We start from the raw sequence: 26943 nt of genomic DNA, 5'->3' as shown, positions 1-26943 counted from the left end.
GTCTTATGCTTAGAACTACAGGGAAGACTGACTCGGATTCGGAAGTGAGCCATCCAGTACCGACGTCGGTGCTGGAAAAGCTGGGTGACCCCACCCTGATGTATTTGTTTAATCCACACGTCCATCCATTTCGCGAGCTCATTTTAGGGCATCAGCACAAAAATGAGGCAGATCCGAATCTCAGATGGACCACACCACAGAAAACAGTGGTGATTAAATTCCCACCATTAAAAACTAAGAAAGAATTTTTTTTATTCTTTTGCTGTTCTGTTTTGTCTATAAATAGTTTGCAAGAAGCTACGCTCATTGCAAGAATTTCTTCTTATTGTTTGTTATTTGAGTAATCATGGCTAGTCCTAAACGACTTGTCGTTTACTTGGCTGTGTTTCTATGCATGGCTACCGTGAAATGCTACGGAGCTGGGAGTTGTATGGAAGGAGAGATGCAAGCACTTCTCAAGCTCAAACAAGGTCTCAAAGATCCCAGTCATCGGCTCTCTTCCTGGATTCCAGCTGAAGATTGCTGCAGATGGAGAGGCGTGCGTTGCAACAACAAAACGGGCCACGTGATCCGCCTGGATCTCAGAAGTACATATCCACTGGAAACCATAAATTCAGTTGGTTTTTATAAGATTTGGCCCTTGTTTGGTGAGATAAATCCATCTTTATCTGCTTTGAAGCATTTGAATTATCTGGACCTTAGCCTGAATGATTTTGGAAGGACACAGATACCAAAATTCATTGGTTCGTTCAAGAAACTGAGATATCTCAACCTCTCTAGAGCTGGTTTCATTGGAAAAGTTCCTCATCAGCTAGGGAACCTCTCAAGCTTGAGCTACCTCGATCTCAGTTTTGTTCAAGTTGCTGTGTCTGGTGTGTATAATAATTCGAATGCTTTGAATGTTGACAACATTGAGTGGCTTTCTCATCTTTCCTCTTTGAAACACCTTGACATGAGTGGTGTTGATTTTACAGAGGTGGGTGGTAATTGGGTACAGGTAATAACCATTCTTCCTTCTCTCTTCGAACTACGCTTATCCTACTGTCTATTATCTACATTTCCTGTCTCTCTTGGGCATGTTAATTTCACTTCCCTTTCCATCCTCGACCTTTCTCGGAACGATTTCCATGATTCTCTGTTTATGTCCAATTACTTGCCCAACCTTACAAGCCTTGTCTCTCTTGATTTGAGTTCCAATTCTCTCCCAGGTTCAATTCTTAATTCATCAAGAAGCAAAAGCATGGGGAGCTTCTGTAATCTACAGAGATTGATTTTATTGCAGAACTATTTCGATGGGGATATTGTTGGATTCGTAAACAGTCTTTCCCATTGCACTAGGAATAGTTTAGAAATGTTGGACTTGAGTGGGAATTACCTTACTGGGACTTTGCCGGATGGGTTAGGAGAGTTCAAAAATCTAAAATTGCTAGATCTTCACGATAACAATTTTTTTGGTCAGATTCCAGCATCCCTTGGACAACTGCCGTTCTTGAAAAAATTGGATCTTAGTTATAATCATTTGAATGGGACTGTTCCTCAAAGTCTCGGACAACTGCCGTTCTTGAAAAAATTGTATCTTAGTTATAATCATTTGAATGGGACCGTTCCTCAAAGTCTCGGACAACTTCAAATGCTAGTTCATTTGGATTTATCGTACAATTCTTTAACTGGTATTGTGTCTGAAGCTCACTTCGCAAAGCTGGTGACTTTACAGGTATTGGATATGTCATTTAACTCATTGTTATTTGATGTCAGTTCGAGCTGGCTTCCACCTTTCCAACTCAAATATATTGGCCTAGCCAATAGCCAGCTAGGGCCTCGATTTCCTTCCTGGCTTCGAACCCAAAGGAGCTTCGAGTACCTAAACTTGGGGAATGCAAGTATTTCAGACACAATACCAGATTGGTTTTGTAACTTTTCTTCCCAAATCTACTCTCTTGATCTATCTCATAACCAAATTAGTGGAAAGCTACCATATTTCTTGAAATATGAAGCACTAAGTGTTGTTGATTTAAGTTCAAACTTCTTTGAAGGTCCGTTGCCCCATTTTCCTAGTAATGTAACCAAAATAAATCTCTCCAACAATTCATTTTCAGGACCAATCCTCCCTACCTTTCAAGAACCCATGCCATTTGTAAGGCAACTGATTCTTTCCGGTAACCATCTAAATGGCATCATTCCCCGTTCCATTTGTAAAATGAAGTCTTTGGAATATTTTGATCTGTCGAGGAATAATTTTTCAGGAGGAATGCCTTCATGTTGGGAGAATTTCCCAGAAATTCAAGTGGTGGATTTATCAAATAATCATTTGAATGGAGTGATTCCTAGCTCGGTGGCTTTTCTTCTTAAGCTCCGATCATTGCACTTGGGAAACAATTCCCTTTCAGGAGAACTCCCTTTGTCCTTGAAAAATTGCACAAGTTTGGTTACGCTTGATCTTGGGAATAATGCATTCTCTGGAAACATACCATCCTGGATAGGGGAAAGCCTATCCTCACTGCAAATTCTTCGCTTACGATCCAATATGTTCCATGGCTTCATTCCCTGGCAACTATCTAACCTCTCCCTTCTACAAGTATTGGACCTCGCTGTCAACAATCTCTCGGGAAAAATTCCACGCAGTCTTTGCCATCTCAATGCCATGACTGGGGAATTACTGTTTGCAGTTGCACCAATGTTTAGTCCATCTGTTCGGTACGAAGAAAACATTGACCTGACGATGAAAGGGAGGGAACTCAAATATACAAAGATCCTTGATTTGGTGGTAAGCCTGGACCTGTCGAGCAATAGTCTTTCAGGAGAAATTCCCAAGGAACTAACCAACCTTCGTAGATTGGTTGGTTTGAACTTATCTGGAAATCATTTAACAGGAAGAATACCAGAAGAAATTGGTGAACTGCGGTCGTTAGAATCGCTTGACATGTCAAGAAACCAGCTATCAGGGGCAATTCCTCCGAGCATGTCCGCTTTGACTTCTTTAAGTCATTTGAACTTGTCAAATAACAAGTTGTCAGGGAGAATTCCATCGGGCAACCAACTCCAAACGCTCATTGATCCATCTATTTATTCTGGAAATGATGAACTCTGTGGCTTTCCACTTGCAAAATGTGGCAAAGATGAAGCAGCTGTTGACCCTGTTCCTGGCGGTGGTGACAAAGATGATCTTGAAATGGTATGGTTCTACACTAGCATGGGACCTGGATTTGTGGTGGGGTTTTGGGGTTTCTGTGGTGTACTAATTTTCAACAAGACGGGAAGGACTGCCTACTTCCGATTCTTCGATGACATGAAAGATAAGCTCCTTCTGGCACTCATGTTGAATTTGGCCAAGTTGCAAAAGAAGCTGCAGAGAAACCAAGCATGAATGTAAGGAAGGATTGTGAACGTGTCCAAGGTGGATCATGACTGTTTTTATGTAATTATAGTGAGATTAGTATTACTTTTGCTATAATCACTGTTATAAAATAAAAAGAACTATTGTATTCTAAATGCTCTTGGGTGAGATATGAAGTATTTGTTCACATTACTTCTTTATATATTTGTGCTACAACAATCTCTCTGATTTTCTAGCGTTCTCTCTTGCAAAGCACCACTCTGATTGAATTAAGATACTCTTCTCAGTCAGTACTCTAAGCATCTAAAATTTCACTAGTAAAGCGTTCTCTGCATTGTGAATTCCCAGTTGTAACTGTCCTCCAAGATATAGCTGCTTTCAGTGGTAAATGGTTCAAAATAAAGTCTTTTCATATGGAAGGCAGAGGTCATTTTAAGCAACCCTGTGAGCAAGTGGCTGAATAGGTAATTGAGCTTATTAGAAATCAGTTATATACCGTCAATTTCTGACGTATCTACCTATCTTAATGCTTCGGGTTATGATTGTTTGGTTTGAATTAAGTTGCACATTCAATTCTGGGAGGCCCTGATGAGGTGACCAAGAATGAAATAACAACAACAATCACCAAATGCTCAATGCACTTATTCATCGGAACAACACGATTCCATGGCTTAACAGTCAACATTGAAGCCTTTGGGCGGTGGGATTAGAAGGGATTAGGTGGGATGGGATTCATCTGCTCCGCCGATTCCACTCCATGTTTGGGAAGAATGGAAAAGCTTGGAATTACATTAAATGGAATTGCATTGGTCCCGTCCCAATTTCACTCAATGTTAGCAAGTTGTGTAGGTCCCACCATGATGTGTGGGCTATATCCACACCGTCCATCCATTTATCGAGATTATTTTAGAGCATGGACCAAAAAATTAGGTAAATCTAAAGATCAAGTGGACCCCACCATAGAAAGCAATGGGGATTGAATACTTACCGTTGAAAACTTCTTTGGGGCCACATAAGTTTTAGATCTACCTCATTTTTAGGCCCATGCCATAAAATGAGGTTACAAAACAAATGAACGGTTTAGATATAACACATGTGTATTATTCTCGGTAATTTCAAATGATGGTGGGTATATCCATTCAATGTACCACCAGATTATCAACAAAGCATGGCATTAATCTTATCCATTGGCAAAGGGGGTCAATCCCTGCCATGGCTAATAATTATGCTTTTTGAATCCCATCCCACCTAATCCCTTCTAATCCCACCGCCCAAACGGGCCCTTATTGAGGTTCATTGCCAAGTTTATAGGCCAGCCAATCTATTTATAAAACGAGTATCCCATCATGATGTTTATATGCCATCCGATCTTAAGAAGGGAAAAACTATGTATTAGCTCAATTGGAAACTTAGGTGGCCCCTAGAGGTTTTCAATTGTAGGTGTCTCCTTCGCCACTTATCCCTTTGGTGTGGCCCTACAAAGCTTTTATGAACTCCTCACAGATACTTCGCGAATCCACGAGAAAAGAAAGAAAGAAAATAGAAATAAATTCTAGTAATTTTGAAATTTAATTGATAAATGAAATAAACAAGTTCACAACCCTTTAAATAGGGATACAAAGCCATAGGAGAGAAATAAGAAGCAAAGTAAAACTAAAACTAAAATTCCTGAAAATTCTTAAGTTACTATAATTAGTAAATTTACTTTTTGTGATAAGTTTCCCATATTCTCCTAATTATTCTAAGCACTTTTCATGTTGGACACAATTCGTAAAGCCCAACAGATGAAGAGTTATAATCAAATTATAACTTACTATTTATAGTTAAAACAGAATTAAACATGGAATTTGGCCGATGAAATCTTGCGAATTCTGTGTGTGGGCAACCCGGCTAACGCCTGATAACTCATTCCGGATTATGAGATACGCCCGATCTAAGGTTTGACGGTCCGGATCACTTCTGTCAACAACCGGACCTTTTCTGAACCATATTGGACATGAAACAATCCGTGACCTGCTCTACAACAGTTTTGAGTTAGCCTTATGTTTGGGCTCATGTCCTCTTGTAACCTGGCTCAAATGATAAGCATAGTGGATATACCAAAACAAACGTAGGGTGGCTCCACAATGCTTTTCGTTGAACGATGTAAGGAAATTTCTCGGATCACTCTCATACATTAAATGGGAACAGAAGTCAAAGTCTTTCACATGCAGACAGAAGTCACGAAATTTCCGGAACCACAACTCATCCATTAATTAAGAACAGAAGTCAAAGTCATTTACGTGTAGACAGGTCATGGGCAAGTCTTTCTAAACAAGAGGGATCTCGTCTTGCCGTGTAGACGAAGGACGCGGATGGGATAGTACCGCCTGTCCCAGACTTGGAACTGGAAGCCTCTCATATGCCCACTGTGATGTATGAGTTTTATCTATACTGGCCATCCATTTTTTCACATCATTCTACAGGTATAAGCCAGAAAAATGAGGCAGATCCAACGTTTAAGTGGACCTTATGAGAAGGTTGGATAGTAAATAAAAATCAGTGGACTGAGGAAGGTTATAATGATAGGTGTTGTTATCATCGCTACTTTTTTCTTCGAGGGGTCCGCTTGGGCCTTGCAACTCCGCAATTTTGACTGTTACCTGCCTCTTCCGACCTCGCGACAGGTGAACGCCGATTGCTACCAAAGCCTTTGTGATAAACCTAGGGGAAGCTGAGTGGGACCAAGGTGATGTCTGTGAGAAATCTACTCCGTCCGTCTAATTTTCCAGATCCTCTTAAGACATGGGCCCAAAATAAGGCAGATTCAAAACACAATTGCACCGCACGACATGAAAAAGTAAGTAGCAAGGGAAATGCATACCATAGAAACATCAGTGGCTTCCACCGTGATATTTATATCCCATATATATTACTTGGGATAAATTGAAAACTCAAAAATATCAGCCTGATCCAAAACTTCTGGCTCCAAGAATGTTTCAAGGGTGAACGTTCAATTCTCATTATTTGGTGGTGTGCCCCAGATGATTTTTTGTTCTGTCTCATTTTTAGGCTTTATTTTATTTTATTTTTTTTATTTTTTAAATTTTTAAATTTTGGTTTTGCCTCATTTTTGAGCTTATGTCCGAGTGAATTTCTTACCAACATTGGAGGGCCCCATCTAGCTTTCTGTTCATGAAAGTTCCCATGAAAGGCGTCGGCAGGCAATTGGCATCCACTACTGGCGAGGATATCACCCAATCCGCAGCAGTAGACCAAAGGAATGAATTTAAGACAAACTACAAAAAGTGGGAGCGGATTAGCTAGGTGCGGCACCAGCTTTACCCGTGCCTTCCTAACCTTAGGGCCCACCTTCGTATATGTATTGTATATCCACGCCATCCACCCATTTCTGCTGTTCATTTCCGAGCATGAGAAAAAAAAAACAAACAAACAAAAACAAAAACAAATGAACAATTCCTGAATTACAAATGGACTACAAAATAGGAAACAGTGGGAATTTATCACCCACCATTAAAAACTTAATGAGGCCTACCTTAATGCCCATCGTAACTTTTAATTTGCATCCAACCTCTTGATAAGGTCAGAAGACATTGATGAAAGGCAAAACAAATATCAGCTTTATAAATGACTTCTTGTGAGAAGAAAAGAGGTTTCTAACGGTCAATAACCATTGTTTCACTTTTCATGTGGCATCGCCCATATGAGATTTGGATCCAAGGATGGATAGCCATATACAATACATACATCAAAGGTCGGCCCATGGTCAGGGGCGCATCAAATCAGATCCCATCCAAACAGGCGCTGTCGGATGCTTGCAGCTGCATGGAAGACTGATTCGGATTCGGTAGTCATCCGTCCAGTGCCGGGCGCAGTTTGAGTGGATTCCCAGAGCCACCAAGGTCGGTGGATCTCTAACCGTGAGGCCCACTGTAATGTATGTTCCTTACATCCACACCATCTATCCATTATGAAAGCTCATTTTAGTACTCTCTTAAAGAAAGGTGAAGGAGATCCAAATCTTATGTAGACCATACCACAGGAAACAATAGTGATTGAATCCTCACCATTAACAACATGGGAACCACGGGAATTTTTATTTGCACCCAACCTATTGATAAGGTCACAAAGACCTGGATGAAGAGACTTGATCCAAAACTTTCGTGGGACATTTGAAGTTATTAATGGTCAATTACCAATGTTTTCTGTATTATGGTCCACCTGAGATTTGGATCTGCTCCATTTTGGAATCATGGCTGTAAATGAATTTTCAAAATGGATGGACAGTGTGGATACAAGGAACATACATCACAGTGGGCCCATGTTCAGGGATACCTCCAGCACAGACACGATCAGTGCTCTAAAAGCTCAGGTGATCCACACGAATTTCATGGAATGCTAGGTGAAAGTCACGCCGTTGGATGATCTGATCCATCCGTTTGTTGGCCTTCTTTTTATATCAATCCATTTTCCAAGCATCGGTTGGATCGACATGATCATCTGATAGAAGTGATTCTTTGAAATCATAAGCAATCCATGATTGACCCCTATAAATAGATGGCTCAAATTGCTGATTGAATTTTTTATTTTTATTTTTCCATTAATGATGGCCTTCTATATTATTATCTATCCATTGGATGGTTAGAATCGTCCAATGAGTGTGATTTTTGAATTGTAGCGCATGGAACTTGTGCTGGAGATAACGGACAGCTCAGATTGATCATTTGGGCAGTCCAAGTGTCCTGATATAACTAGGAGCTCTATAACTTGGAGTGCTATGGTAGCCATGGATCATTTCTCTTTTATAAAAAGATCAAAATTTTTAGTTAACCACATCTACATCTAAAACCACACATGATGAGTTGGCTTTGTGTGGCTCAGGATCGCCAGCGTATGTAGGCTAATTGGGGCCCATATTTAGATGGTCCAATGGCTTTAACCATCCATATTCTAGATGCTATCCCACATGGGCCACCATAGCTTGAAACTATGCTAAATGAATTATTCCCATGAACACCATCTGATGATGAATTTAGAAGATTGGAAAGAAAATTTTAAATTGGCTCAAGTTCAACTCCAAAAATCAAATGCCAATGTCATCACTGAGCTTGATTATTGGACCATAGGTTATTTATGGTAATACTAAGAACATTAAAGGTTAAAATCATTGTACCATCTCACTATGTGGGCCCCAATGGAGCCACACATGCTGGTGATCCTGTACTAATCTTAGACTACTACTCTAAATCAAGTTTCTCTACGTCACCATGTTTAGATGAATTTAGAACATTGGAAAGAAAACTTTCAATTGGCTCGCATTCAACTCAAAAAAAATAAAATAAATAAAAGATCACCCAAGTGTGATTATTGGACCCCTAGCTTATTTACAGTGGAACCAAGAAAATGAACTCACATCTAACTCTAAAAATCAAAGGCCAAGATCATCAATGAAATGCGATTATTAGACCACAACTTATTTATTACAGTACCAAGAAAATCAACAGTTAAAATCGTCAGAAAATCTGATCAGTATGTGAGCACTACAAACCAAATTGCTCTTACAACGAGTTAACAATGCTACATTTCTTCCTAATCTCTCCTAAACTGTACATGAGGGCTGCGACTGCTCCCATTCTCTTCATAGATTGTGAGAATTCAGGTGAAGAAATTAGTTAAGTTGGCACTACAAGAAATGAGATTTTTACCAGCGGTTAGAAATGCCGTTAAAAGACCCAAAAACCGCCGGCAATATTATCACCGGCGCTAGACATGCACCGGAAATGGGTATGTCGGTAAAATATTTGCCGCTGCTAAGTAACTTTTCCCGGCACTCGGTAATTATGTACTGTTTTTTGGCGCCCGCTTTAACTTCACCAACACTTTTGGTGGCCGCTGGTAATTCTGAAAGACGCGCCGGTAAAACTGAAATAAGCGCCGGTAAAAATCCATCCAAGCATCAATAAAAACATGGTTTTTAGACACTTTTTCTCATGGAAAAGTGCCGATAGAAGTTTACACAAGCGTCATTGAAAGTCTTTGTATAGATTTGAGAGGCCCTAGTAGGCTAGTACTTTTTTTATTATATATAATTCAGTTGAAACCTGTATTTTTTTAATATTTGAAACATAAAAAATGATGCAGTATAATTAAAACTGAACATTAAACAAAGTTTATATTATTATACAATTATATATATATATTGGAAATGGTCTTGAATTAAAAATAAATAAATAAAATCCTCTATATGGTCTACTTCTAGCACCAGTGGCATCAAAAGGCCAAAGTGCTTGTAGGCCTAAATTTAGGCACAATTGATTAAAATCCTACACAAAAGGGGAAAAAAAAGTTAAAAAGTAGCATTCAACAAATTGATGCATGGAAAACAATTAATCATTTGATCCTTTGTCCTTAAAAAGTTAAAAAGTATCAGGGCAACAAATGTTGTAACTTGAATTCCATTACATCTATTGGCCCCACATTGATGCTTATGTTTTATCCACGCTCGTCCATCCATATGCACCCTTCACACATGACATTCAAGTGTACAAGTGACCAATATCAGTTGTGAGTCTGGTTCATGAATTACAATTCTATGATCTACCAAATACCAGTTTTACTTAATTCAATATTTTTTCATAGGAAGAATGTTGTCAAACAGATGCCTTTAATCTGTTAAGTATCGCACTGCTCGACCGGTCGAGGGACTGGCTCGACCAGTCAAAGGTTCACTCGACCAGTCGAGGCCTGCTCGACTCAAAGTCCAACAAGCACATGTTTTGGGTGTCTGGGATGCTCGACCACTCGAGCATTAGGCTAGGACCTGGCTCGACTAGCCGAGGGTTACGCAGCCGGTGCACGGACTGCATAAATTTGAGGCAATTTTCGAACTTTTTCAAAGGAGGTGCATAAGTAGAGTTTCCTAAATTATAAATAGGGGTCCCTAGGGATATTCTAGGGTATTCTAAGGCTTTATAAAAAATTTTCAAGGGTTCCTAAAAGGGTTTTAAGGTTTCTAAAGGGTGTAACAAGGGTGAGATTCGAGGTTTTTCGAATTGAGTAAGTCCTCTCTCTTTGTAATTTGTGCTTTCATAGTAGAATTCTGTCGCTTTATGCCGTGGCTTTTTCCTGAAAGGGTTTTCCATGTTAAATCTTTGTGTTCTCTTGTGATTGTTTGGTACTCTTAGATTGCTATCCTAGATCTAAATCTGTGTGATTCCGCAGCGCAAATCCCCAACAAGTGGTATCAGAGCAATCGTTGGGGCACAGATTTGAATTTGAGGGATTAGTAATAATGGCAAGCACCAAGTATGATATTGAGAAGTACTCAGGGAAAAATAATTTTGAGTTATAGAAGATCAAGATGATGAGTTTATTAATCAAGAAAGGCGAAGATGGTGCTCTTAAGGAACGAAAGTCTATTATGACTGATGATGAATGAAATACTCTTGATAAGGCTTTATCATCGATCCGTTTATGTCTCACGAATGAGGTTCACTACAATGTCATGAGAGAGAAAACTGCGGTTAAGTTATGGGCGAAGTTAAAGGACGTCTATGCGAAAAAATCCTCTAAAAATCGCATACACTTGAAGCGGCAGTGGTATAACTTCATGATGGCAGAGGGTGGAGATCTGGAGGCTCACATCAACAACTTTAATAAATTGGTTTGCAAATTGCTGGATATAGAGGAAGTAATGAAAGATGAAGAACAAGCATGTATGTTGCTGAATTCTCTTTTAGTATTTTATGAGTTATTCAAGGACACAATGTGTTCCACGAATAAAACTCTGAGTGTCGACACCCTTATCTTAACCCTTCAAGGGAAGGCCATGAGAAAGCTTAATGTCAATATTGGGATATCTTCTGATGCACTGGTTTCAAGCGGTAGAAATTCTGAACAAAGTACAGGTTATTCAGGTTCTAGATCCAAATCCAAGGGCAAGGGTAAGAGAAAGGTAAAGTGCTGGAATTGTGGGATGGAAGGACATGTGAAGAAGGATTGTACAAATCCTAAATCTAAGAGAGAAGATTCTGAGGCTTTGTACAGGGAGGCCAATGCTACCACGTCAAATGGATCGAGTGAATGTGATGGTGATGTTTTGTCTATGTCTATAATCAAACGGCCATACGATGATCGTAAGGACGAGTGGATTCTAGACACAGAGGCATCTTTTCACATGACTCCTCATCGGAGTTGGTTCATCAGCTAAAGGGAGTTCAATGGTGGATAGGTGTTTATGTGCAATGGTTTATGTGCAATGGCTTTGCCTGTAATGTTGTGGCCATTGGTACGGTGCGCATCAATATTTTTGATGGGGTGGAGCATACCCTGATTGAAGTGAGGCACGTTCTTGACATGAAGAAGAATCTGATTTTTCTTGGTGTACTTGAGGCAATGGGCTGCAAGTTCACAGGTATTGATGGTGCTCTTAAGGTATTTAAGGGGGCACAGGTAATCATGAAAGCGCAACGACTCGGTAACATGTACAGGTTGATTGGGAGCACTTCAAAAGGTGGAGCTGCAATGGCTGTAGCAGATTCCACCTCTGCACATGTGTGGCATGTTGGGCATGGCCACATGAGCGGACAGAGTAGGAAGGCTGAGACGCGCGGACAAAGATACAAAGCAGGTGAACTAGCTACCTGTGAGAATAATCACACAGCATAATCGCAGGATATCATATGTTGCAGCACTGTCAATTCATTATTCTAATCTGGTGGGAGATTATAAATGCCTTCAATTTACATTGGTGCTATTCGAGGGAGGTAAGCCAGTTCCTCCAAGTGTGGCACGGGGTGCATATTGGCAAGGTGAAGACATCTGGAGGATGTCTATTCTTACGGTCTTCGGGGGGGGAGAAATAGTAGAGTTTTCAGGAATTCTTCAAATTTGGCGGGCTCTGTGGCAACAAAGGCCAACCGTCTGATGATCGAGTGGGCCTCCAATGTTAATGACCTTTACGGTCAAGACTTTTTCTTCTTAGGGCTGTAACAGTGGGCTGCTTTCTCAACAACCTCTCTTTTTTGTTTTTCTTTTTTGCTTCTCTTAATGAAATTCTTCACTTTTCAATAATAATCGCAGGATATCGGCGAGGTACATGGACGACTCCAATATCATAGGGGATTCATCTTTCATTCAAATGGCTCTAAGTGAGCCTCGTGCTGAGAAGTTGAAGGTAACTATTGGCGATGTGATAGATTCGTTGTACCTGATCAACACGAGAGATAGTGGAGCTTCTAGTGGGTCAGGAAGTGGTTGAATGCAGGTGGATCTTCTAGAGGATACAACATAGATACAGAGCGAGGTTGGTGGCGATGGGTATGCTCAAAGAGAATGGATTAGCTTCTCAGAGATATTCGCGTCGACGGTATAGCAGGTATCTATTAGATCCGTGATTGACACTGGTTGGCCAATGTGATCTTGAGCTGGAAGGATGGATATGGAGTCTGCACTTCTTTAAGAAAAATTGGAAGAGCAGATCTACATGACGCAACCAAAGAGGTTCGAAGTTAAAGGGGCTGAGAAAAGACTTTGCAAGATGTCATGGTTCGACTTGTCGCATAGGCAGTGGTTTAATTCCTTCATAGTGAGTTAGGAATTGATGACATGTAGATCGTCAATTATGACATGCCTAAAATCAATGTACTGAAAACTCAGTTAAGTGAGACATTCAGGATGAAGGATCGGGAGGCTGCAAAGAGGGTTCTCGGCATTGAGACCGAAGGAGGAATAGACTTTGGTTATCACAGGCGGAATACCTTGTATGTAGATATTAATCAAGGATGTAATGGACTAGGTAAAACCGAAGAGCGTTCCCGATGCGTCTCTCTACCTGTTTTCCTCAGGACATGTCCCAAAATAGATGAGGAAAAACAGGATATCTCATGAGCCTTAGTCGAATGCAGTTGGCAGTGTATGCCATGGTATGAATTAGACCAGTTATTTCACAGGCTATCAGTGTTGTGAGCAAGTACCCCGACAAGCAATATTGGATAGCAGTGAGATGGTAAGAAAATTACGTTTTTCCTTTTAAGAAGACATGAGCAAAGGTGGTTGGGCACTTGGATTCTGATCCGGCAGACATGCTCACCTAGATTGTTCCTGTAGAGAAGTTCAAGTTCTGTGCAACTTCTCTAGGCTTGGCAATGACGGATAAGAAGGACAGAGTGTGTACGAGAAGCTATGATGTGATGCAGAGATAAGAGAAGAGGTCAAAGTGCTACACGGTTGAAGATTAAAGTCATGGTGGAGATTGTTGTCAAACAGATGCCTTTAATCTGTTAAGTATCGCGCTGCTCGACTCAAAGTCCAACGAGCACATGTTTTGGGTGTTCGGGATGCTCGACCAGTCGAGGGTTAGGCTCGACCGGTCGAGGGTGCCCTTCGACTAGTCGAGGACCTGGCTCGACTAGTCGAGGTTTACACAGCTGACGCATGGACTGTGTAAATTTGAGGCAGTTTTCGGACTTTTCCAAGGGAGGTGCGTAAGTGGAGTTTCCTAAAGTATAAATAAGGGTCCCTAGGGCTATTCTATGGTATTCTAAGGCTTTCTAAAAGTTTTCTAAGGGTTCCTAAAATTTTTTTAGGGTTTCTATAGGGTGTAGCGATGGTGAGATTCGAGGTTGTTCGAATCGGGTAAGTCCTCTCTCTTTATAATTTGTGCTTTCATAGTGGAATTCTGTCGCTTTGTGCTGTGGTTTTTTTCCGAAAGGGTTTTTCACGTTAAATCTTTGTGTTCTCTTATGATTGCTTGGTACTCTTAGATTGTTATCCTAGATCTAGATCTGTGTGATTCCGCAACGCAAATCCCTAACAAATAATATGATCTACATAAAGATTGGATGGTCGAAATACCATAATATTTCCAGCCATTCAATTATTATGCGATAATAGTGTTAATTCCATAAAATGCAATTTCATGCCATTTAATCTGGAGGACGAAACTGGCCCTCTCAAAACCAGACACACATCCATGGTTTGTCAACTATGACTTGGATTTAGATGATAGCTTTAATTCAAATAAAACAAAGGGCAAGACAGTCCAAAAAACTAGCTATTAGTATAGATAAGGTAGACGTTAATTACCTATGCCCAATTTCCTGTGGTCCAAAGCTGTCTGGGGCCCTCAAAGATGCCCATGACAAATCCACTCCGTCCATCAATTAGAAATAATTAAAGTATAAATAAGAATTGAACGAAACTATGGAGGATATGAGAAGGGATTTTATCAGTGAAGTGGGAAGCAAAGGTACTAACCCAAGGAAAATCAGAAGTGACAATAATGTAACATTCAAGGACAAAAGGTAAAAGACTAACCAACATAGAACCTTCCGCTTAGATTGCAGTAAAGCATTAGCAGCATGTTCTTCCTCTCAAAACTGAAATATACATTACCCACCTGCCAAAAGAAGTTATCAGCTATGGAAAGAATTGAATTGAACAGAGACTACAGAACTGCAATTCCAAGTATATTACCACGTGGTCAGCCAAATTGCCACAGATATTAAGGCTCTCAATCTCTCTCTACTTGTTCAACTCCTCAAATAGATCCTCATAGAAATCCTGCAGTTTCAAAGTCATTCAAACCACAAAACAAACAAACTATAAGACGCAAAAATTATATTTTCCAAACAATATGAATGCATGATGCCCCAACCTTACACGAGAGAGAGAGAGAGAGAGAGAGAGAGAGAGAGAGAGAGAGAGAGTACCAGTCCTAATGGCATCTTTTGAAGAGAATAAGACACCATTTTTGTTGTAATAAAGAAGGTGCATTTATAAATAAGGGATTGACATTAATAGCAGTTCCGTGAGTTCTACCAACATAACCAAACTATCGGCTATTCAATGTAGGAAGCATGATTCCTAAGTTCTCTGTGTACATGAAAATATTGATAAGAAGAAGAAGAAGAAGAAAACAGATCGAAAGAAAAAAAGCATATACTTTTTTCCAGACAATCATCACACAAGTACCCAAGACTGGGAGAGAGAGAAAAGGAAGATATACATTACCATTCTAAGTATCTTATGCATTTGTACCGCTTGCCATCGAAAACAGAAAAATGAAGAGAGAGAGAGAGAGAGAGAGAGAGAGAGAGAGAGAGAGAGAGAGAGAGAGAGAATTCTTTGTGCCAACATTCCGTCTCATTTAGTCACTAGTAGAATCTGCTCTAGAGCAAGTAACATACAAGGATCTGAGGATTCCTTTCACACTGCCCCATGAGTAGATAAACTCTTTGAACATCTTGCATCTGCACGAGAAGTGATGATTCAGTACGACTTCTTCTTACTGTGTTCTAGTACAAATTCCTCTGTGGGACCACTTATGATGGCTCCACTGCTGAGAGTTTATCCTCCAAGCTATCGGCTTGGAAAAGCGACCAAATTCCTCCACTGAGAAGGCGCAGGTGGTTACATGGACAAAACCGTCGGAGGGATGGATAAAATCGAACGTCGATGGCTCAGCTAGAGGCAATCCAGGGGCAGGAGGTGGTGGTGGGGTGTGCCGAGATCACTTGGGCAACCTTATTTTTGCTTTTCACAACAGTTATGGTCTTGTCTCGAAAACGGTTGCTGAAGCCCAAGCCATGGTTGACGGGCTGAACATTTGGGATTATCCAATATCATAGTCGAAACTGATTCCAAAGTTGTCTTGGAAGCAATCTCCAAGCCCCCTCACTCTGGTTGCTAGAAGTGGCGGATGGACTCGCCAAATTGGCCAGCAGCGGCTCTTCAGGCATGTTATTTCATAGCTCTTCTGACCTCCCCAGCTTCATCAAAGGATCCATCTTTTTGGACAAACCTAGTCTGGGTCAGATTAGGAGGAGCAAACCAAAAATAGGTGTGGGTTGATCCACCCCTCACGTAACCTGATTTTCTTAGGTTGGCGGAGGTTTTTGGGGACAGGATCAAGGATCGTTGGGAGGTCTTCTTGTTGTGCTTGCATTCTCTGTGTGAAGCCATGTCATGCATTCTCCTACGCAGTTGCTACTTCTTGCTCAGTTGGTTCAAGTTCTGGTGGGGCTTTCCTTGCAGGTTCTGTTGCAGATTTTCCTAGGTTGGCGGAGTTTTTGGCGGCAGGATCAGGGATCCTTGGGCAGTCTTGTTGTTGTGCTAGTTTTCTCTGTGTGAAGCCATGTCTTGCTGCTGCTTGCTCAGTTGGTTCAAGTTTTGCGGTATTCATCCAGATGGCCGAGTGCGGAGATTTCTTCAGAAATCTGTAGCTTGGCAATTCTTTAATTTCTTTAGAGATTGCAGTTGATGGTGCTTCCTCTGCTTTTTCCTGTTCTGCTGCTATGTTGCAGCTGGCCTAGCATGGGAGCTGCCTCAGTAGTCCGTAATGCTTGGAGATTGGCCTTTGATTGAGTGATGGTTGTAGTTGTTCTCCAGTTGTGAGGCTGTTGGCTTTGTGATCCACCCCAGGGGCTTTGGCCTTAGTTGTTGCGGCTTTGTTTTTCTCATTGGCTTGGCATCTGAGCTTCATCGTGGTTGCAATCTGTTTTTACTTCACAGGTAGGAGTAGGGGTGGGGTTGTCTTTTCCTTTCTCCCTCTGGATTTTGCTTGTCGTTTTTGTCAGGGGAGGCCCATTTTGTATCTGTGGAGGCCGCCTAATTTCAGTGGTTTGTAATTCCTCTGTTCATACATACAAACGAGTAGCAGAAGGTTTTTTTTTTTTTTTTTTTTTTTTTTTTTTAAGAAAGAAAAAGAAAAAAAGATGACAACAGCCTTCTAATTAAGGGCCAACAAAAATGGATGTTGAGATCATTTTTAGTTTTTGGAGTCCATTTTTGAGCCCTTAATTGGATGTTGGGATCATTCGATCAGAGTGATTTTGGTCTATCCATTGGTCCACCATGACCGTAGGTGGGCCAACCATGACCCCAAAAAGGAACTTGCACAAAAATACAGTTGGAAGAATTCTTCCTGGATCATTGCTCTGAAATCACTCAATGCCCTACATAGCATGTCCTTTATCTGAAGGGCTCTCCTACCCTTTCAAAAAGTTCTTGCACCCATACTTTTGTACCATCCACTAACCTTAACACCCTTAGTATTCAAATGCAAAAGGTTGGTCTGCCTACCACAGCTAGTGAAAACGAGGCATTCATCATCTGGCTAACGAATAACAGAATGCATTTAAACTAAAGAAACGAATTTTGTTTTGATAAACTAGAGAGAGAGAGAGTCCTTCCTCTTCCTTTCTCATGTGTTGTCCACTATGCATGCATCTCTTTGTTTATGACTATAACTTGTTTTAGGGTTTTGTGTGTAAGCTTTCCTGTTCTCTTCAGCTGGGATAGATATTGGAGAAATTTTGTTTTGTGTAAAGCACCATCCACTTCCCAGGTGTGAATCCGGCACCATGGAAATGGATTCCATTAATGAGGGGTTGAATTTAGGTTTGAATCGGAAATTTAATTCTTAAAATTTGAACCTTTATATCTTTAAGATGGGTCCCAAAATTTTGAGAAATACATCCATATTCAACGGATAGAAAAGTCCTCCTCGCCTAACAACTGTTTCTCAGTATCCAAATACGAACGGGATTTATGAGAATAGCTTTCTTAGCATCAAACACCAGAGCTGGATTTATAAGAATAGCTTTCCCAGTGCCCAACCACCAAAGATGCAATCTCTTTCACTGGGAATCTGTTTTCAAGATTCCAGAGCCAAACGACCTGTAAGTTTCCCAAAATTAGACTTTTTTAAGTAATCATAACTTCTGACACCTGTTTTTTGAAATGGGACCATTGGATATCTTTCATTTTCAACCGTCCAATAAATTTCCACCAATCCAATTCTGAAATAATCAAATAAACATACTTTTTGGTTCTGATACATCAAAACTAGGACCAATAATTTGGCCAGTTTAATTTGAATTACTTATAAACTAGATATACAGTTTCTAACTAATTTCTAAGCATTTGCTTATTCTCCATCACAATGCCAGAGTCTGTGTTCAACACAAACGGGCCAAGGCAAATGATCCGCAGATCCAGACTGTTGATATGAAAGGCCCCCACTGTGAAAAGTGAATGCCCCAAAATTCTTCAGATAAGAACCATCCTGGCATTCTTTGGCATCTTTTCCAACGCAGAGCTGTGTCACAAACAGGTTATTTGTAGCCCAATTGATTGAAGGGTTAGGATCTTCATAGTAGGAGATTTTGGGGGCATCCCACAGAGGTGCCCATCAGGTCATCAAATGGATAACCGATCATGGACCCACTTTCAGAAATTGGAATATCCGACTCTAATTTCTCATCAATATATCTGGGCATGTGAGACGCATGCATGTTATTCAAATAGAACATACCATGGATTTAGTGTACCCCTGAGTTAACTCAGTTGGATTAACATTTTGCGTTCTTGGTGTACATGAAGCATGTTGAAAAACAAGAGGAACCGAAATTACTTGACAATGCCGAGGATGAGAGAAGGCTGATTCTGTTTCACTCCTGTTTGATGGATACTTAGAATATGAATTTCCAAAACCTTTACATACAGTTAGAATAGTTTAATCAATGACATGAGAAAAGGAAACTTGAAAATTCAGGTGAAATTAACAGTGTCCATCCCAATCTGGATTCATATTCACATGAAGGGTGGTATCGCATGACTCTGACTAGAACTAGATATGCTTGAAATACCAACTGTAAGACAGTACAGTGGTTGACCTCTGAATAAATCTTAACAGAGATGTGACTGCTTTCAGTTTGTGTATTTAGTTTTAGGACGGAAGAGAAGGATCTGTCAATAAGACAAAGCTGCCTTTGAGATATGTGAAATCCATTACAGTACTTCTTCCACACAAGAGCTGACACCGAGAAATGTGGGAATTCCGGACCCATATTTACCAGCATCCAACACAAAGTTTAGTGTGGCCGCCCGTAACGTGTGAAACCACGGTCGGCGAAATAAAAAACCCTAACCCTCCTCTTCTCCAAACTCTCGCAGTCGCCTGCCGCGCCTCCATTGCAAGCAGAGTAACGTTGTTGTCCTACTTTCTACTCTAAACCCTAACCATCAACCACCAACGATGTCCATAGTCTTCCCGATCTGCGGTAGCAACAGATCTCGTCCCAATGCATGGCCGCCCAACCTCCATCAACAACAGCTACCATCACAAGAGGCTTCTCGTCCCTCATTGTCAACAACACCTACCATCAAATCAAAGGTACTCTCTCTCGATCTCTCTTCCTTCATCTCTGTCTCTCTCACTTCCCCTTTCGATTATCAGAATTTGTGAAGCAACCATGGCAACGGCAGCCATATCCAATGCTGTCCATGGCCGCCGACATCTGCATGTTAGTTGTTTGAAGAAATGCTTCAACCGATAACGTGTACCACTGTTGTACTTTTAATCTCTTTGTTTCTTTCATACTTTTTTGGCCCATCCATGAGTGGACTAACCTGATATATGGGAGGGGAACAATCAACATTGGTCCACCTCATTAGAGGCAGTGATCCCACACTCATGCCACTTTAGACCATGTGTTTGTGCAGATAGGGCATTCCTCCTCTGTTTATTCACTTCGATGATAAAAAATGTTAATATGTCGGCCATCAACCTGGATGGCTAATGATATGAAAATCCCCATATTGGAAGGTCGTAGCTATTGAATATTTGATCTTTTACTAGAATGTGAACTTTGGTGTCTTTATTTTCTTAATTGAGTATTTGTTGGGCAACCTATTGAAGTGTTTGGATTTTTCTATTTTTGGTATGTTTTGGTGCATGGTCCACCAGTGTGGGACCCATCATATCAATGGGTGGGATAACTAAACTATTGATTTCACTTGTACAAACCAAAACCTTGAGGGATGCTATTAAAACATCCAACATAAGTATTGTTATAATGCCTTGTTAATTGAAAAGAACTAAAGAAGCTAATGGACTGGCCAATGTCAAAAATTTTAAAGCCACCCAAATTCTGCCCAAACCATGACATTAAATTTTTCCTTCAATGTTGAGATCAAATCATAAATAGAATAGTGTTTTTCATAACAATGAAACGGTCTTCACTACATGTCAGCTTGAGTGTGTTTTGGGAATTCATGAATAACACATTTTTTTCCTTTTTCTTTTTTGTTTTGTAATAATGAGGAATGGTAACTTTTCCATATCCATGCATTAATGTGCCATAGTGAAGGATTACTATGAATGGACCTAGGTGGAGCTCTTTTATGGAATGTCATGTTCAGCCAATGATGAGATTGTGCACTTCAAAGACCTTATGAGCATTCTAAATGTGGTATATTTGAATGGTACTTCAAATAGTGCTTCTTTTCTAGGACATTCTGCATATCATCACCTTCTTTACTATAATATGAATAGCAAGAAACATAATTATTAATTCTTTTGCCATTTCCTTATGATTAGACTGCATGTTGGCTATTTAAATCAAACATTGCTTGGATTTGTTGAAGAAATGAATGGGTATTTAAATCAAATTTATTTTTCTTTAAGAACCATCGTTGCTCCTTATGTTCAATTTTTGTTTTCTCGTGACACTTCTTTGCAGGTTCATCAACATAATTTTCACCCGAAATGTGTATATATGTTGTTGTAATGTTGAGACGCATGATGGAAGTGTCTTGCATTAATGGGATGTAGTACACGATGAAAGTACCAGATGTTTTAAATCTACTAACATTGATGCCTCAATTGGTTGCCAATGTGCCTTCTGTATGATGGCTAAGCAGGTAGAATATAGAACCCGAGAATCTTTTACGTTACTCAAATGTATTCAATGCAAGCACAGATGTAAGTAAATCTACTAATATTGATGCCTCAATTGGTTATCAGATCCTTTCGGCCTTAAACTTTCCCTGTGTTTAATTGATCACTTGTAATATTACTGCAAATCACAGGGAGTGTGCTTGGGGACATGATTTTCTCATGATGGGCTCTGAATCTTTATATTTTTGTGGGAAATATTGCAAGAAGGTATTTCTTTGTTTGCTTAATGCTTGTTTTTCGAGGTGTAGGTGATCATGGGGGTACCTTTAATTTGTCATCTTTAGGTCTAGATGCTTTCCCTCACCAGCATCATTCCAACACTCTCTTTGACGCCAATATGGGTTTTGCTGAATGCGCTTTTTCCACTACTGGGGCTGCTGTCCTGTCAATGATCCTTGTTAATCTGCTAGACATTTTAAAGGTAGATGCTTCTTTTTAATTTCAATTTTGTTTCTGTTTCTATTGTAATTGTGGTGTCTGTGGAAAGACTCATTTGTTATTTTTCTCAAAAATTTTAGATATCTCTCTTGTTTTTGTCTTTTTTCTTTTATTCTTTTTTGTAATTGTGATATTAGTGGAAAGACACATTCGTCATTATATATATATATATATATATATATATATATATAGAGAGAGAGAGAGAGAGAGAGAGAGAGAGAGAGAGAGAGAGAGAGAGAGAGAGATTGAATGTATGACAATAGGCATTCAGAGAAATGGAGGAATCATGCTAATCATGTCTTTAAAAAACATTCAAAATCTTAGTCTAAGATTGGCATCACATTAGTGAAAGCAAACGCCTGATGTACATATCTATACCTACTTCAGAGACATCTGTAATCAAACAGAGAACGAAAAAAAAAGAAGAAGAGACTCCTCTTCCACCATTGCTTGCTGCATCCCGAGTGATTCACTTAGTGATGCTTGATGAAGCCAAACTCCTTGGTATTGCCGCGGTTATATTTAACCCTTGGCTGCATTATTACCCGGCGGTTATATTTTCATCTTCTTCATCTCTACTCTCAAGTAGTAACTAGAGGAAAGTTCTCTTGAGACCTTAATGCTTTCATATACTTGTAATTTATTCTAAGGAAATATTATGCAAATCATTTTAAACTTTAATTCTGATCTTCTTTAATTTATTATTGCTATTTTTCTTCAATTTCCTAATCAAATTAGAAAGAAAAGGTTATCATGAGGCTTATGGCTTGCCTCTGCCTCACGCCTTTTTAAACCATAGGCTTCCATAACTCTCTTTTCATTATTCATATACACTCCAAAAGATCATCAGAAAATGGTTTTGTTTGTGTTTGAATTTAGAAATTCGTTGGCCAAAAGTAACTGCTAAACTTGTTTTCATCACTGTTGATGTAAATAACTTCAGAGTCCAATACTATATTCTGACAAATATTATTCTCATGTTTTGCTTTTTTTTTTTTTTTGGGGGGGGGGGGACTTGCATTACAAGGTGAGATACTGTTCCAAGTGTACATTTCATTAAGAAATTATGTAATGTCTTTTGCCTTTTTGAAATCTAGCACATCATAGTTTTGAGCGTATGGTTGTGGGTATAGATGTATAGTGTTTTTTTTATTTTTTTATTTTAAATCATTAATCTTTCTGGAATTTCTTCAAAATGTCATGTGCATCTTTCATATCTGAAGAATTTGAATTGATACTGTACTCTATGATCATCCTACTTTTCCTGAAATTATGGAATGTTTATACTGTATTGATTGCCCTCTTGATTATATTGGTGCAGTCGTTTTGGTAAATTTGTCGAGATCCAATTTGATAAGCATGGAATGTTATCGGGTGCAGCCATCAGATAAGGTTAGAGTGCATTTTCTTTTCTTTTCCTTCTGTTCTTTTAATTTTAATTTTAATTTTTTAAAACTTTGGCTCCCCATTTTACTGCCGTTCATAGTTTTCTGGAAGGGAATGCATTCATATTTTTCTGGTGATGTTTAGCCTCACGGATCGTTGGCCTCCATTTCATGCTCTCTTGCCCCGAATCTTTAATGCATTAACTGATTTCTCTTTTTCAAAGTCTATCGAAGCTCTGTTTTTCTCACAAAAATTTAGATAGCTATCGAGAGCGAAATGAGTGTTCTTTTTTCACTGAGTGAGAGACTGGACCATTTTCAAGATTGTTATTCACCAGTCGTCAAGTGCATTTTACAAAAGGCTTTCTTCACCATTCAAAGTGATCGATGCTCTGGTGAATGTGCATTATTTCGTTTATTTGCCTCTTGAACAAGGCTTCTTTGTTGAATATTCTGGATTGTAATTTTTTTTTTCTTTTCTGGATTGTAATTCAGTACATCCCTTGTTTCTGCTATATATTCTGGATTCGATGTGCTTAAGATGCAAGGCGAAGGTAGAATGACAGTTGCATTAACCAACCATAGATTTCTTAAAATGTCTTCCATGTCTTGTGCAATTGCTATTTCACAAAACAATCCCCAAATAAGGATTACTAAAGTTTTATTATGAGAATTTTAGTATCTTTTAAGTATTGGAAAATCAAAGAAAGGTCCAATTGATAGCTGAACCAATGAAATCATTCCAATCCCAACTGGGTTGTACACCCAAATGGGCCCTTTTAGAAGGCAAGAGTATCAACTGGAGTCATTCAAGTATTTGGATATTTGGCCCTGCGGTTCTCTAGCCTCCAGTGGATTCCGAAAAGGTATCGGCCAGTGGCAACTACTATTTGCCAAAAAATTTCCGATGGTTTTGCCAGTCTGTTCCACACCCATGTGAAACTTTTCTTTAACTGTATACATGTAAATTTACATATTTCATACTGCAGTAAATATTTGCTATACTAGACATTATCCACTAGAAAATAATGTTCTACAGTTGTACAAATATAGCTAGAGGATGGTTCTATTTATTTAATATATACACTGTATATTATTGATTATCGATTAGGTTATTTGATTTTTCACTTTAGTTTAAAATCAGATATTGTGCCATAGTCTTTTTTGCAGAAATGGACATCAATCTTTCTATCAGAAAGTGCAGTTCATCTTATGAAAACTACGGATTGCTTACAATTATTCTATACAAAAAAATGATTTTGAATTAAGTTCTTGTGTGCTTTATACATTTATATTTGTACACATTACTGATTAACCTGCAATTGTTTTTTTTTTTTTTTTTTCCTTTTTCTTTTCTTTTCTTTTCTAGTGGTGAAAGTGGGGCAGGAAAAACTGAAACAACAAAAATTGCAATGGCTACGGATTATCGGTAGCCATAGGTTCTATGTCTACAGATTAAATCATTTATTTAGGTTATTTGCTTTCTTTTGGTAGGCCTTTATTTTCTTTCTTTTTTCTTTTTTCCAGAGAGCTCATATTTTATTCCCCGCAATTGGGGTCACTATGGTACTGTTTCTTTGGAAGGTCTGACAAAAATGCATCAAGAAAATTTTCTAAAGAGAGAATTGATCTTATGATTGGTTGGTTGATTTTCATTCAGGAAAAAGAATTCATCCTATATTAGGCCCAAGCTCAATCCTATGTGGCAGGGACTTGAAGCCTAATAGGCTAGTCTATCCTATTGCCATAACAAGCCCTGAATATTATTTCCAGTGATTATGGATATTGGTCCCACAAACATTTTAGTGCACTATTTCTAGTCTATATCCATTATATTATGAACTTATGTTTTGTGTTTGCTCTATTAGGTGAAATTGAACTATATTCTGAGGGGCATCGAACCTCGAGAATTTGACTGAGGAATATATGACTTCCTCTGAGGATGTAACTTATATCTTAATTAAGGTGAGCTTATGTCATTTCTGGCTGCCTCTGCAATGGCCAAGACTAAATATCTCATGTTGGCCGAACTGCACCATGGAAAATCATTATATTCTGTTTCCTCCCATCATTGGATGCTAAGAGTTTTTGGATACAAAGTTGTTTTCTCTGCATTTTTCCACAATGTATTTCATGCATGGTTGTATATTAAGAAATTATATATTCTTCTATGGTGATTAGTTAATTGTTGTAGCTTCGGGCAGCTCCGTAGAGGGTCACTGCCATTTTTTCTACCTATCACATTCGAGATTGGGTGAGTACTGCATCATCGCCTCACTCGAATGCATCCTAAATCATACTGTTGTGTATTATCATGGATGTTGTGAATGTTGTTTTCTTTTCTTGCTCTCCATAAATTGGATGCTTGCAGAAGCTCAAAATCTCTATTCCTCTAATAAGCAGTGGTTCTTCTTAGCTATCCTGATTGACTTGGTTGCTAGTTATATGTTTGGATCCTGATCATGCAGGACAATTAACCACTTGCTCTAAAAGCTCGAACTGTTAGAGTATGACGAATTAATCCCTTTATCTCATAGCCTAGGCCCCACATCTCATGGGTTAGGACCTTGGCCGAACCCCCTTCGTGGGCCCTAAATCACATGGGCCGCCCACCTCGAGTGTGTCTCCGCATCCCACGGGCTACCCCACTCGAGCCCGGTGTGAAATGCGCATTAATCACCCCTGGTAAGGAGTCTCGAACACGAGACCTCCCCCGTGGGCCCCAAATCTCATGGGTCACCCACCCCGAGTGTGCTCCTGCATCCAATAAGTGACCCCACTTGAGCCCAGTGTGAAAATGCCCCTGTATTAATAACCCCCGGTGAGGAGTCTCGAACACGAGACCTCCCACTTTGATACCAATTTGAAGCAAAACAATCAACCACTTGCTCTAAAAGCTTGAACTGTTAGAGTATGACGAATTAATCCCGTTATCTCATAGCTCAGGCCCCATATCTCATGGGTTAGGACCTCGGCTGAACCCCCTTCATTGGCCTCAAATCACATGGGCCGCCCACCTCGAGTGTGTCCCCGCATCCCACGGGCTACCCCACTCGAGCCCGATGTGAAATACGCATTAATCACCCCTGGTAAGGAGTCTCAAACACGAGACCTCCCTCGTGGACCTCAAATCGCATGGGTCACCCACCCCGAGTGTGCTCATGCATCCAACAGGCGACCCCACTCAAGCCTAGTGTGAAAATGCCCCTGCATAAGATCCTTTGCTGCAGCTTATGTTGATCATAAGTTCTTTTGTTGTTTTATATATATATATATATATATATATACAAACGCACAACTGACACTGATTCGTACGTACTACGTACGAACTTTTTTGAGAACCCATCCTACGTGATGTGGATCCAAAATCTGAACCGTTCATGTGAAGCAGAACCTCGTGAAACCCCCCAAGCCTAAGTTTTACTTTGATCTAAAACTTTGATGGCCCATGAAAAATGAAAACATTTTCCTCCCTTGATTTACATTTCTCTTTGCTATGGCCCAACAGAATTTTAGATCAGGGTGAAAATTTGTCACATGGGGTTTCATGGAATTCCACATCACATGGACCGTTCAGATTAGACACCCATGACACGTGTGCAAAGGTGCGCACGTGCGTAGGTGCGCAAGGGAGCATGACTATATATATATATATATAAAAGTGGAACTTTTGATAGGGTGATACTAAAGGACCTGCTAAGGCTGGCGATGGATCTGGCAAAAAGGATGTGGTCGCAGTGCAGCTTGGCCCTAACAACCTGGCCCTAGCAACTAGGTGGAATTTAATAGACCCTTATGATTTATTATTATTATTATTGTTAATTTTTTTTTAATGATGTTCACATCACATGGTTATAGCGGATTTGAGTATATTATTTTTTTATGATTGTCTCATGGCTTTTATTTTAAAATGTGAGCAATCTGTCTAATGGGAAGTAATTTGGTGTATAGCATGACTAGGATTGATTGTACACCATCAATCCTATTTTGAGTTTTGGCTTCTTCTTCTAGGTTTTTTTTTTTTAATTTTAATTTTAATTTTT

General features: G+C 39.6%; 2 protein-coding genes and 1 long non-coding RNA gene across 20 annotated transcripts; 2 read left to right on the top strand and 1 right to left on the bottom strand.

The window, feature by feature from the left end:
* Positions 1-238: 238 nt before the first annotated feature.
* On the top strand, positions 239-3521 carry LOC131231101 (receptor-like protein EIX2). The gene has a single exon (XM_058227194.1). The coding sequence runs from the start codon at positions 347-349 to the stop codon at positions 3362-3364; it is 3018 nt and encodes a 1005-aa protein (XP_058083177.1). The 5' UTR covers positions 239-346; the 3' UTR covers positions 3365-3521.
* Positions 3522-9589: 6068 nt separating this feature from the next.
* LOC131231446 (uncharacterized) lies at positions 9590-15220 on the bottom strand. 2 transcript variants are annotated; one of them, XR_009164354.1, is made up of 4 exons: positions 15046-15220; positions 14810-14896; positions 14651-14732; positions 9590-9657 (listed from the first exon to the last, which is right to left on the bottom strand). It is a non-coding gene; the product is annotated as an uncharacterized LOC131231446 (long non-coding RNA). The 2 variants fall into 2 exon arrangements; XR_009164353.1 differs by lacking the exon at positions 9590-9657 and having other exon boundaries at positions 14251-14732.
* A 4045-nt stretch (positions 15221-19265) lies between these two features.
* LOC131231331 (uncharacterized) lies at positions 19266-26674 on the top strand. Of its 17 annotated transcripts, none has more exons than XR_009164308.1 (7): positions 19266-19511; positions 20860-21284; positions 21362-21498; positions 22837-22907; positions 24270-24372; positions 24769-24865; positions 26578-26674. XR_009164308.1 is itself a non-coding variant. In XM_058227498.1 (4 exons), exons 1-3 carry the CDS (start codon positions 19424-19426, stop codon positions 24817-24819), a joined length of 312 nt encoding a protein of 103 aa, XP_058083481.1. In that variant the 5' UTR covers positions 19266-19423; the 3' UTR covers positions 24820-24865; positions 26578-26674. The 17 variants fall into 17 exon arrangements, 4 of the variants coding, with proteins under 4 accessions (XP_058083481.1, XP_058083484.1, XP_058083485.1 ...); XR_009164305.1 differs by adding an exon at positions 25095-25154 and having other exon boundaries at positions 24270-24865; positions 26578-26663; XR_009164302.1 differs by lacking the exon at positions 24270-24372.
* Positions 26675-26943: the final 269 nt, after the last annotated feature.

This window comes from Magnolia sinica, chromosome 17, assembly GCF_029962835.1.
Source record: "Magnolia sinica isolate HGM2019 chromosome 17, MsV1, whole genome shotgun sequence".
Classification (NCBI taxonomy): domain Eukaryota; kingdom Viridiplantae; phylum Streptophyta; class Magnoliopsida; order Magnoliales; family Magnoliaceae; genus Magnolia; species Magnolia sinica.
The sequence above is the reverse complement of the archived record's forward strand: the minus strand, read 5'-3'. Positions and strand labels throughout refer to the sequence as shown.

Excerpts from the sequence above, each read along its gene's own strand:
- LOC131231101 (XM_058227194.1), top strand. The coding sequence starts at position 347 with ATGGCTAGTCCTAAACGACTTGTCGTTTACTTGGCTGTGTTTCTATGC.
- LOC131231331 (XM_058227498.1), top strand. The coding sequence starts at position 19,424 with ATGGCCGCCCAACCTCCATCAACAACAGCTACCATCACAAGAGGCTTC. Across the intron at positions 19,512-21,325 it reads CACCTACCATCAAATCAAAG|GTGATCATGGGGGTACCTTT; the intron begins GTACTCTCTCTC and ends TTCGAGGTGTAG. Across the intron at positions 21,499-24,768 it reads ATCTGCTAGACATTTTAAAG|GTGAAATTGAACTATATTCT; the intron begins GTAGATGCTTCT and ends TTGCTCTATTAG.